Source organism: Procambarus clarkii, chromosome 50 (assembly GCF_040958095.1).
Source record: "Procambarus clarkii isolate CNS0578487 chromosome 50, FALCON_Pclarkii_2.0, whole genome shotgun sequence".
Classification (NCBI taxonomy): Eukaryota; Metazoa; Arthropoda; class Malacostraca; order Decapoda; family Cambaridae; genus Procambarus; species Procambarus clarkii.
In genome coordinates this window covers 8,873,375-8,886,072 of record NC_091199.1, presented here as the reverse complement: position 1 = coordinate 8,886,072, position 12,698 = coordinate 8,873,375, and the positions used below count along the sequence as shown (strand labels likewise).

General features: G+C 38.7%; 1 protein-coding gene across 3 annotated transcripts; it reads right to left on the bottom strand.

The window, feature by feature from the left end:
* Positions 1–1,108: 1,108 nt before the first annotated feature.
* TBC1d7 (TBC1 domain family member 7) lies at positions 1,109–11,049 on the bottom strand. Of its 3 annotated transcripts, none has more exons than XM_045766047.2 (3): positions 10,893–11,049; positions 7,964–8,056; positions 1,109–2,815 (listed from the first exon to the last, which is right to left on the bottom strand). In XM_045766047.2, exons 1-3 carry the CDS (start codon positions 10,923–10,925, stop codon positions 2,597–2,599), a joined length of 345 nt encoding a protein of 114 aa, XP_045622003.2. In that variant the 5' UTR covers positions 10,926–11,049; the 3' UTR covers positions 1,109–2,596. The 3 variants fall into 3 exon arrangements, with proteins under 3 accessions (XP_045622003.2, XP_069159566.1, XP_069159565.1); XM_069303465.1 differs by having other exon boundaries at positions 10,841–11,034; XM_069303464.1 differs by having other exon boundaries at positions 10,893–11,031.
* Positions 11,050–12,698: the final 1,649 nt, after the last annotated feature.

The following is a 12,698-nucleotide window of genomic DNA, read 5'->3' as shown; positions in this document are numbered from 1 at the left end:
TAAGATAGGATCGGATGTAGTCAAGGGCAAGGCCTCGGATTCCATAATGCTGGAGTTTAAGTAAGAGGTAGTTGTGATTAACAGTATCAAAGGCTTTTCTTAGGTCAATGAAGAGTCTGAATGAAGAGATATATGTAAATCTGATGGAAACATCAGATTTACAACTCAAATGCTGAGCTGTACAGACCACAGGCCACCACACTTCTGAAACTAATGACAAGAATCAGGTGTCACTATCAGTCTCTTCCAGGTTGCATGATTACAGCATCCATCTTGAGCACAGTCCTGATTCCACCAGGGAATGCACTTCTACATAGCACAAAATGTACAGCAAGGAACAGAGTGGAGGGCAGCAAGTCACGAAAAAGGAGGCGCGCTTGAGAGAGAGGCAGTTCAGAGGTTGGAATGAATAACATCGAGTGAATACATCAGTCTGCCTATCAAACCGCTACCTAGGGAGGAAAGAAAAGGTGGTCACGAGGACGGGGAAATGGTCACCGTTATGGACATCAAGACCCTTTCATGTCATGTCTACACAAATAGAGGAGCCGAGAATGATCAACACAGGAAAGGGTGCAAGTGCACGAGTCAACATGGCTTGCCAGAATTCAGGAAGCAACGAAGAGAGGATGAAAGGTTCTAGAAGGCTGGCCAAGGCATCAGGACAAGGATGGGAAATAATGTAGGCACAAGGGTTGGGACATGGAACATTCACAGAAAAAAGAAAATAAGCAGGTGTAATACAAACAAGAATGTGTGCTTTGTACTAACTGCTCAAAGTATCAGAGGCAATGCCAATTGTGGTGGTCCTGTAACTATGGAACACTGGTTTCTACATGAAACCTACACAGTAAGGCCTTTGGGTACATGCCCTCCTCGCTTCTCCACACTATTACCCATTATGCATAAATTATTAAAAAGTAGAATATTTTAATATTCAAGCATTGCAAAACAAGAAAAGACAAGTACTGTAAAATAAAAATACTATTGAAACACTTTTACCCGAGAATGACACTGCAAATTTGTTATTACAGTATAGCTTCAGTAGATAGGACATAGATAAAATTAAATTAAAACAATATACCTGTATTTAGGATAATCAAAGTCATTTTGGAAATGTCCATTTGCTGAGAAAATACAACTGTAAAAATACACAAACAAAATGCAGTTTCCATAGGTCTATACATTATATTCTTGCTACGTAACAGGGACAAGGGAAAATTCAAAACCCTCTGAAAGCACACTTACCAAATAGACAAAGCTATACATTGGTGTATTACCATGAATATCAACATACATTAACATCTTTTATTCATGGTTTACAGAATTTAAAGCAATAAAGTATCAAAACAATATATACACATTCCCTGCACATGCTTCGCTTACTTTGACTAAGAGCCGCTTTACTATACCCAAACAATTTTATACATATAATGAACTGTATAATAATGTGCATTTTGCATTTCATTGTTGTGATCTTTTAACAATACCAAATTTAAGCCACTGATCTAAAGCTGAAGTTACGAGTATTTCTGCCTCATCCTTTCGTATCATATTTATGATGCTTCTTGCATTTTCTACAGATGACACTGACATTAGAGGCTGCTTAAGGTGCACAAGTAAGGAAAATATAACAAAAGCAAACACCCTAAATGCACCAGCAATCACCTTGTCTAGTATTTTCTCTACAGCCGTCTCGGGAAATATGTCGCAGAAAAGGCTGAGGCACAAGTCCACCAACAAAGTGCTGCTGAAAAGCCCTACTTTCATCAAGTGACGATGAAGAGAGTCATTTTCCTTGCGCAGCATCCCAATTGCCTCCATAACGGCATTCGATATGGCGGTCTCGTTTTTCCGAAGCAATGAGTAGAGTGCCGAGCTCACATGAAAAACATCTACTGGATTGTCAAACAAATTTTGAATTTTTATAACAATTTTGAGGAAATGCTGGTATGCTTTATACTTCAATTGATCTTTTGGGCTATAGAGAAGCTTCGCTTCACTTATTAACCACATAAGCAAATAATTCTCAGGAATTGGTATGTCATACCCATCTTTATTTTTATGCTTTGTATTTACTTCATCAATAACTGGAAGAGTTAGATCACTTGAACTATCATTTCCCAAGACCACAATATTTTGGAGACCCATACTTTTAAGAGTACGCCACAATTCTTCAAACATCAGAGTTTGTTGCTGCCTCACATAATCTTGCGACTCTGCGTACCGTGGAGTTACATGCAACAACAACTTCCAAACTAGGAATCTATATGCGCCTGGGACGACAGAACGTTGACAAAAATTTGAAAATTTCCTCTCGTCCAATGGCTGCTCCTTAAACAATGCTTCCACAGCTCTTTTATCTTCTACTTCACGTAGTCCAACTTTTCCATAAAACTGACTACGGAAATTTCTTTCGTCACCCATTCTGACACAGTAGCTACTCTCCAGAAAATTTACAAGATTATTGTAAAAATCAAAAAATAAATACAAGTGAAAATATTTCTTTCCTAAAATTGGAAATCAAAGAATTGTTCACGTTCAGCTGTTAAGTGTACACAATGTACTGGAAAACTGCCACATTTACGACAAAAAATCACTCTGGCGTGCATTCGTTGTCACTACCACTTGCCTCAAGAACAGCAGAACCAGTAATCATACTGAGGTCATTGAACTTGTTACAAAGTGTGCCGAGTTGAACTTGCATGGATGACATTACCAACTGTTGCTGCTGCTGAAACTCCAATACTTCACTCAATATTTGATTAAGCTGGCCTCTGAGATTCTTCACATTATTTATGAGTTCTGTAAAAACCTGCAATCAATAAAACTTGTTTAAACTGCCTGCCATACCATCAGATACTACTATAATGCAATCTTGCACTAACCAAAATGGTGTGCACAGCCTAGGTCAAATGCCACGATTACTACTATCATTGTCAAAGAACTACACAGTCTTTGAAATGTCTCAACGTCCACTTCACTATAGTTTGACTACTAAGTCAAATAAGTAATGCTGCAGGTTACTCAATAGGAATTACAGTACCTATTCAAAAAAATGCACAAGCAAAGACAAGGCAATTACCATGAGGTTATGATTATATAAGCACTCTGAAGGTATAGGATAAGAATTTAGGATATGACAGGAAAGGAATGGTGCCCAACCACTTTGACAATTGGGAATTTAATGCAAATCCACATGAAGCAAGGCCGTACCACTGTCCGTGTGGTTAGAGAGGATTGGGTAAACAGATTAGGAAAATGTGAAAAAGGGAATACTATTTTTCTCAGTCCTATGAATGTTTCTTATGCATTAGTAAATACAAATTAATTGGTAGGCCTAATTGACCTGCAATTCACATTCTGTGCTTGTAAGAAAACTTAAAGAGGACATTCATTTATCTTTTACCGGCTGGTGGAGATGTCTTAAGAACCATTCTAAACTGGTTTAGCAGTCAAAGTTAAAAGAATCTACTCTATGGCAATATAAATCAAGCAGTCTTAAAACCCCCTCATAATTATAGGTACAAAATTATCTCATTCACCTGGACTGTATGGGTCTGGACCCCACACACGCGAGTATTACAAAATTTTAGTACTATAGTCTCAACTGAATACAGGTTCATAATAAAAATGTCATGTACTGTACAGTACTTTTAAATGCTAATGAAATTCACATGAACTATTTAAATTTATGACTGCAGTTACAAGCAAATTTTTTTTTTATACTGTATATATATATAAACTAATGTTATTTGTTGTACATTAGATAAAGATTTTAATTTACATAACCATTACCATGGTAAAACATTTTTTTCCATTTGCGAGGAGTGATGCTTAAAGTTTCCATCACACTGTCTAAACCTGAAGCACAAGCATTACACTAATGTAAGACTAAGTCAGTCCTTGCTCAAGAGCAATGCATCTTCCACTCAAGAACCAGACATACCAGAAGAACGAAGCGAGACTAAAGGCATAAAGTGAAGAAACTCAGGAAAAAAACTATAAGCAACCAAGGTCAGGATCTGCAAAAAAATATCAGGGCTAGGTCATGTAGGCAAATTGAGCAATGAAGTTAGGGGGCAAACCTCACTTCCTTGCCTGTCAGGGGGCAAGGAAGGGAGTTTGATCATGCAGTCACAGTTTGGGAGAAGTTAGCAGCAAGAAGACTTTGGTAATAAGGTTCTAGTGCAAGGACAGTCTAACTTCTAAATGAGGGCAGACATGACAGAAGGGTCAGAGATAAAGAGGCATTTTCTTTGAGAAGAGGAGCTATATGGCTTACACTTCTGCTCAGACGATGAGTATGGGGTATAGGTGGAGAGGTGTGGTGCTTACAATAGTTTGTCATGTCCCTTACATCCTCACCTGGAGATTAATGCTCTGTGTGACAATGTGGCTGAACATCAGCTGTGACCGTTAGGGCAGCAGGAATGACTAAAGGCAGATCAATCAACCAAAGTGGAGAATGGAGATTGAGCTGGAAGGTATCCCCTCATAGGCAATGAACACGAGAGAAGAGAGCAAAGGACTGGCAGGGGAGGGTAGGAAGTAGAAGAGGATGTGGTGAGGGAAGAGGGCCGAGAGAGAAGCTCCTGGCTGCACACTGTGGAGGGGGAAGGAGAATAATGCATATCAGTTAAGGTCCCAGTGGCAACCTAGTTGATGGGGTTCTGGGAGTTCTACTACTCCCCAAGCCCGGCCCGAGGCCAGGCTTTACTTTTGAGAGCTTGGTCCACTAGGCTGTTTGGAGCGGCCCGCAGGCCCACATACCCACCACAGCCCGGTTGGTCCGGCACTCCTTGGAGGAAATCTAGTTTCCTCTTGAAGATGTCTACGGTTGTTCCGGCAATATTTCTTATGCTCGCTGGGAGGGTGTTGAAAAACCGTGGACCTCTTATGTTTATAGAGTGTTCTCTGATTGTGCCTATGGCACCCCTGCTCTTCACTAGTTCTATTCTGCATTTTCTTCCATATCGTTCACTCCAGTACGTTGATATTTTACCGTGTAGATTCGGTACTTGGCCCTCCAGTATCTTCCAGATGTATATTATTTGGTATCTCTCGTCTTTCTAGCGAGTACATTTGGAGGACTTCGAGACGATCCCAGTAATTTAGGTGCTTTATCCCGTCTATGTGTGCCGTATATGTTCTCTGTATTCCCTCTATTTCAGCAATCTCTCCTGCTCTGAAGGGGGAAGCGAGTACTGAGCAGTACTCAAGACGGGACAACACAAGTAACTAAGAGTACAACCATTGTGATGGGATCCCTGGATTTGAAAGTTCTCGTAATCCATCCTATCATTTTTCTGGCTGATGCAATATTTGCTTGGTTATGCTCTCTAAACGTTAGGTCGTCAGACATTCCCAAATCCTTTACATGCCGTTTTCCTACTATGGGCACATTTGATTGTGTTTTGTACCAGTGGCAAGGACAAACTATTCTGAAGTAGGGGACAGGAAAAGTGTTAAAAGCCCTTGACAAGCACCAAGAAATAATTTTTAGATTTTAAATTAATTCAGTAGACGGGAATTCAGGCAGCCAAATAAATTTTTGAACAAATGATCACGAGACTGATCCAATGGCAAGTTTGGTATAGTATTAGTATAAGGAAAATGAACGTTACTTAAGGACTATTCCTTATTCAAGCTACCAGGATTGGAGGCACACCACTAGATTTAGGTCTTCTACCCAATACAGCGGTATCTCTGTTTACGAATGCCTCTACAAATTTTTCTGGTTACAAGCCCGATTTCTTTGGAAAATTTGAATCTGGTTACGAACTTTACCTCGGGATACAAGTTTGTTGATACTCTTATGGCCGACCTAGCACGTGGTGGTACAGTGATCGCGCCTCGGTTTCCCAGTGCCTCCCGCCTAGTGACAATCCCGCCTGAATTCTTTGCAAGGATTTAGTTTCTTTTCGGATTTTTGGCTATTTGAGCATAAAAGTAGCTGTTATACATCTCCATGGGTACCAAGAAAGCTAGTGGTAAGGTTCAAGGCAAGAAAACATGCGAGAATGACCCGTAGAGGAAAAAAACAAGAGATCATTTGTAAACATGAAAATGGTACACATGTTATTGAACTAACTAGGCAATATAACAAATCTTCAGGGGAGGAGAGGATGAGGCAGTAGAGGATGTCCCTTCCTCATTAAGAAAATGTGTGCAGTATGGAAAGAACTGCAAAGTTTTGCTGAAAGAATTACCCAGATAAAGCTTTAGCAGGCCGTTGCAGTGATCTTATTAATGACAATGTAATGTCTCACTACAGACAAGTGTTACAAAGAAGGGAAAACAATCAAGAAAAAAAAAATGAGAAAATCATGCAGAGAGCCAGTATCAGGTCCTAGTGGTCTGCAAGCAAAACGTGCCAGAGTGAGTACCCCAGAGAAGTCCTCACTGCCTGATGTTATAATGGAAGGGGACTCCCCTTCCAAACACTAAGACCTCACCTCCCCCACCCTCTTTCTCCTCACAGTCTTCCATATGCCAACGTAAAACATCAACAAAGGTATGCAATAACTTGAATATTAGTACTAAAGATTTGGGCGAATTAGGTATAAAATTTACTTTGAAGTTAATATTTTGGGAAGTGTGGAATGGATTAATTCAATTTACATCATTTCTCATGGGAAAATTTGCTTCAGTTTATAAATTTTCGGGTTACAAACTGTCTCTGGGAACAGATTAAATTAGTAAGCTGAGGTACTACTGTATAGGACTGGGAAGGGGTCAGGATAAGGATTTGGGATGGGACAGGGGGAAACGAATGGTGACCAACCATTTTGATGATTGGGGATTGAACGCCGACTTGCATGAAGCGAGAATTGTTCTACCATCCAGTCAAAGTGGCTGGGTGATATTCCTATGTTAGTAGGGAAGAGTTATTACAGGAAAATACTATAAAAATAGAGCCCTACTTTTACATTTTAACTAACATCACGATGAATCAGTTCATTCCCACCTTTTCCCTCCCAACTCTTGTAAAGATTCACAGGGGTATTTTCCCCACTTCAGTTTGCATACAAGTTAGAATGCCCAGGAATAACCAATCCATCCCGGTTTACCATAACCGAGTAATACTTTACGCAAAAGTAACAAGAGAAATGAGCTATCTATATTGTAAATAGTACACAATTTACCAAAAAGCATTTTATCCTATTTTAGAAGCAGGCAGCATGTGATTTAGCCATAATTATTAAACCTTTATAAATAGCAGAATTTAAATGATAAACTGCACTGTTTAAAAAAAAAAAAAAAGTAATCTAGGTTATACCCCCAGCTATGAGTTTACGTGATGGTTTACCCTAATCACTGTCATTGATAAATGGTGTCAAAAGGGTGAGCAGGTGCAGGAAACAAATATACACGAGGTAGGAAATTGAGAAGGGCGTGTCAAAAACCACCTTAATGTGGAGGTACATTTTAAGAAGGCTGACCGTGTTGAATAATAAGATTGCTCCAATTAAAAATCACGCAGAGTAACTGTGACCACCTGCCAGAATATGGTTCAAATCTTACTACTTTACAACAGTTGCACAGTGCACTTATTGAGTGTCTTGTGCGTATGTTTATACCGTGATACAGGTGAGGGAGGGGAGGGGTTATATCTCTGGTGATTTAGATTTTTTTTTTTTTTTTGAGTGAATTTTTTACAGTAACCTTCAGGGATCATACATCCTACTGAATTTTTTTTTTAATTAAATGCCCTTATTATGATGCTCAAAAATATATTTGCCTTGCAATGCCCACAAGAAATGAACCTGTATTTTGAAATTACTCTTCACACATTTTCCCCAAATGTTCATCTGTGGATATCTTCCATGTTATTTTTTGCAGTTTATGCAAATAAACAAGTAAGGGCAGCTTTGTAACACATCACAAAATGTAAAACAAACCAAGAAAATTGCTTGTTGCACACTAACTGAAAATTAAAAAATGACGCAAGTATCCAAACCTGAGAGTCAACGCCTTGTGACGCAGCCAAAACCGAGAACTCTTTGTTAATCATGCACGACAGAGTCGCCAATTCACTTTCTGCCTTGCCAAACTGAAAAAAAAAAATTGAATACAAAATTAAATAAAAATTACACAGTATAACTATGCATGTGCAATGTGAATTATTTAGGGGCCCCAAAATCAATTTATTTTTTACTGGATTTAAATGTTTGTATTTTAAAGACTAGATTATAAGCCAAATGTTACATAATTTAAATTGATATGGCAGGATTTTTTATGCCAATTCTGGCACAAATCAAAATATCAAAATGCCCCATTTTAGGTTTTCGAGTCCTGTGCCACGTTTATTTTTTTTATCCGATTTTTACAACTTTCACAATATGCTTATCAGTAGGATTTACAAATCCAAGTTAAATTTGTGAACAAGTTTATGAATAGATTTTTTGGCCGAGAGAAAAAAAAAAAAAAAAAAGATTCATGATCTTTTTTGTATGAGGAAACAATTTTGGCGTGTTTCTCAGATTAACATCAGCAGCATATGTAAAGTTAGCACACGTAACCGTAATTTGTCATGTATGAGGCCGTCAAGTCCATACATTGGTTATTCATGACTATTACTCAAGTATGCAGCACCACTATGGAAGCTACTCATAATGAAGCACAAACTTTCAGTTCAGAGACTTACAACTAGATTGGTACCAAAATTAATTGTCCTCAGCTGTGAGGACAAATGGAGAGAGAACAACTTTTAGAGAAGAAGTAGAAGAGATGATGCAAGATTTGGAGGGGAATAGGCAAATTGAACCAAGGAAGCTTTAAATTAAAAAAAAAAAAAAAAAAAGATAATGGGACACCAATGGAAGCTAAATACTTAAGAGTTTAAGAGATATCAGGAAGTTCTCATTACCTACACTTGTGGTCAGTAAGTGGAATGCATTGAAAGAGGTTGAAGCCAATTCTAGTCAAAACTAGAAAATTACAATGAAAAATGTTAAATGTCGAGTCGTGATTCACTCGGGGGGTTATAAACTAGGAGGCAGGACAGAGATCTCTTCCCTGTAGTCACTGATATACAAACATGTCACCGATTTTACTCCATGAAACTATTAAGGGTCACTATAGATGCTGACAATTCTTCAAGTGTGGTATAGAGTTGAGGGGGGGGGGGGGGGGGGTTTGACCCCCAACTGACTTATGGTACCCTCATAACACCTTCACCCCACTCCCCCACATTATTTATCCTCGAATTATAGCCAATTGGACCTGGATCACCTTGGAGCGATTATAGCCTCAAGTGTCTGGCTTCTAACCTCGCACAGGCAAACAATTTTTTTTTTTTTTTTACAGATATAGATGTTAATGATGTCCATTTCAAAATAATTATTTCCATACTAAACAAGACACACATTTGTAGTTTTTAAAGTGTGTATCTTATGAGCTTTTAAAATCCTGTTTAAATATCTCAAGTTAGAGATAGTAGGCCAAAAAATTAACAATCTAAACGCTTCTCCCAAAGAATAAATTGGGTTTATTGGGTTCTCGGTACTGGGTGCCTCAGAATTCCCCATTATCAAACCTCCCTTTCCTCAGCATGCTTGACACCTCCAGAAAACCTTTGTCTTGGGAGCCACCGGAGTACACTGGTACACCTAGAGTGGATTCAGAGTTATTCTACACAAAATCTGTCTTGGGGTCTAGCTTGTTTGATAACTGACCACCTTCTGAATCACTCCTTCCTGCCTCCCAGTCCTCTACCAAACACTACAATTGTACCGAAATATTCGGATATTGTATACCGATTAATATTTATTACCACGGCAAGGATACTGGTGCAAATTAAATTTTTAATTGTAGTGTAGGAGAGGAAGGGTGGAAAGGAGGATGGAAAAGTGGGAGGGGAGGGCAGGAAGGGGTTATAGGGTGTAAGAGTGGGATGGGGAAGAGGCGGGAAATATCAAGTCTGGAACCATTAGGTAACGCTTCTAATAAATCTAAACTAAGCATTGTGGCAGTGGTATGATAGTTGTCATGGTGGTGGTGACCCCCTACCCCATAATGGTGGGGAGTGGGTCAAGAGTCCCCCCTACTTTATATCATACAACACCATTTACAATTCTTTAGCCTGGACACTGGAATACATTTGTTTCAAGTGCACTGGTCACGATGATGAATCTCTTGTACATCGGAAAGGGTCAAGTGCCTTACTCTAGTGAAATAAAATCCTATTTAACCCTTACTGAAGAACTATGGATAACCTATAGTACTGTGGAGGGGGCTGCCTATGGTGTAAGTCTGCCAACCTACAGGCACATGGCTCAAGAGGTGCCAGTGATGGCCCCTACTACTTCGATGCCTGTCGGCGATGGGCATTTACTACGTTACTTATTTCCACATTATACCATAACTGCTCTACATATTAGCAGCATTATCCATATTACTCTTTGTCTTATAAAAAAAAACGGTTCTTGTATTCTATATACATGCCAGTTTTTGTCTAGAACTTTTTTTTTATTATTAGGTTGGTTGTTTAGGTTAGAATACCAACGAGATTCATTTTTATCATACACCTTACAACCTAAATCCAACGGAACAGGTGTCCCGGGTCGTCAGAACAGTTTGTAGTGTTTAACCGATGGGGAAATAACCCACACGAAACATTACTATAAAAGGGGAATGGTCAAGTGGAACAAATGTTTCGACAAAGCTGGTTTCCGTTAAAATAATGGTATAGATCATTAGTTCAGTCGGTATAAAAGCAACTGGCAAGAAGCTATAAGAGAAGCTATATAGGAAGAAACCTCCCATAGCACAATTAAAAAATACTTTCAAATGTTTACACAAAGCAAAAGTGCCAGGGGAAAGGTGCACCAAATACCTGTCACTGAACACAACATATCCGTCTCCACCGTTGTCAGTCACACACTTACAAGGACCTCTAGTTTCTGGGCAGCTGGTTCCATATTCCGTAGCAGGCAGGTGTTGGTGGTGGCGTCATGCAGGTGTTGAGAACATGTGTGTGTGGGAGAGAGAGAATGTTGTTGCCTCTCACAGTGGTGTTGCTGTGAGGATGCGTCCAATACTCAGCCTAAACCTCACCTCCTATATTTCCTCCTTTTAAACCTCTAATTATATATATATATTCATGCTACTGTGGTTTAGCAATATATTTTATATGTGGATTTTTTGTCTTCGAAGATTCTTGAAGATTATTTCAGCTTCAGGCGAGCTCAATTTTAAATCAGCTTCGGCTTAGCCTTAATATTTGGTCGAATATCATTTTAACGAATATATTAGAACAAAGAATAAATTAAAAGGATTATAATAATTTTTAAATGTGTGAAATATTTTATTGATAATGTTACAGAGTTTACATAAATATTTCAGTAGCGTTTTTATTATTTCGAAGCCACTATGAATAAATACGAACAGTTTTTTTTCTGGCCAAATCTTTGAAAAAAAAAAAATAATTCGTCTGTTTATCATTCAAATTCACAAAAGTCAAAATAATTGATAATTTTATATTATTATTTTATTATATTAGTTTAATATTTTAGTACATTTAGCTTGTTATTTTGTCTAGCAAAGTTACAGAGAGTTTAAGATTTATATATAATATATATAATGCATTCCTTCTGAAGATCTATAATTAATAATACGAAAGTACTTAAGGAAATTCCTGTTTCCATTCTTCCTCCGTGGTCTGACACTGTCATAATATATAATATTATATAAACGAAACGCTATGCGTGCTAGTGGATTTACAAGTATATAAAACTTCAAATCTCTGTACTCTAATAAACCCTATGTACCTTCGTGTATAAATAAGTAAATAAATAAATATAAAATATATAATATCTCCCCACCAAGAGTGTGCTGTTAGGGGGGCACCTTTGGCCTCGAGTGCCATTGAGGTCATCCTTGAAGGAAAGCTGAACGACCTGAAGAGGATGGCGGGAAGAATAGTAGTCTTAGGGTGCCCCGCGATCCTTGGTACCTCCTTACAAGGTGTATTGTGGGCCGCGCCAAGATTTTCTTTATCTTCATTACTCCAAGAGTTTCCTCATGTTATCCTTTATTTGTATGATTAGTTTAATAATATTCTGTTGCCTCTCTGCGAGATTGGTTTTGGATAGTGTTGAACCGTCTGTATGATTGGTTAAGGACGTTGACGAATCCCTACAGGCTTCGTTTAGAATCTTGTTGCCTTTGTGTATAATTAAGAATCCTGGTTACATATTCGCATGATTGGTTTAGGATTCATCTGTCTCTACGCGTGATTGGCTGAAAATTCGACTGCTATAATTGTCCCGACTGGTTAAGGATACAATCCTGTTTGATTGGTTTAGGGTCCAACTGCCTCTCTGTGATTGGTTAAGGTTCAACTGCCTCTCTGATTGGTTTAGGGTCCAACTGCCTCTCTATGATTGGTTTAGGGGCCAACTGCCTCTCTATGATTGGTTTAGGGTCAAACTGCCTCTCTGTGATTGGTTTAGAGTCCAACTGCCTCTCTATGATTGGTTTAGGGTCCAACTGCCTCTCTATGATTGGTTTAGGGTCCAACTGCCTCTCTATGATTGGTTTAGGGTCCAACTGCCTCTCTATAATTAGTTTAGGGTCCAACAGCCTCTCTATGATTGGTTTAGGGTCCAACTGCCTCTTTAAGATTGGTTTAGGGTCCTAACTGCCTCTCTATGATTGGTTTAGGGTTCAACTGCCTCTCTATGATTGGTTTA

What these genes read in the sequence shown, in the direction of transcription:
- TBC1d7 (XM_069303465.1), bottom strand. Translation starts at nt 2,427, where the DNA reads ATGGGTGACGAAAGAAATTTCCGTAGTCAGTTTTATGGAAAAGTTGGA.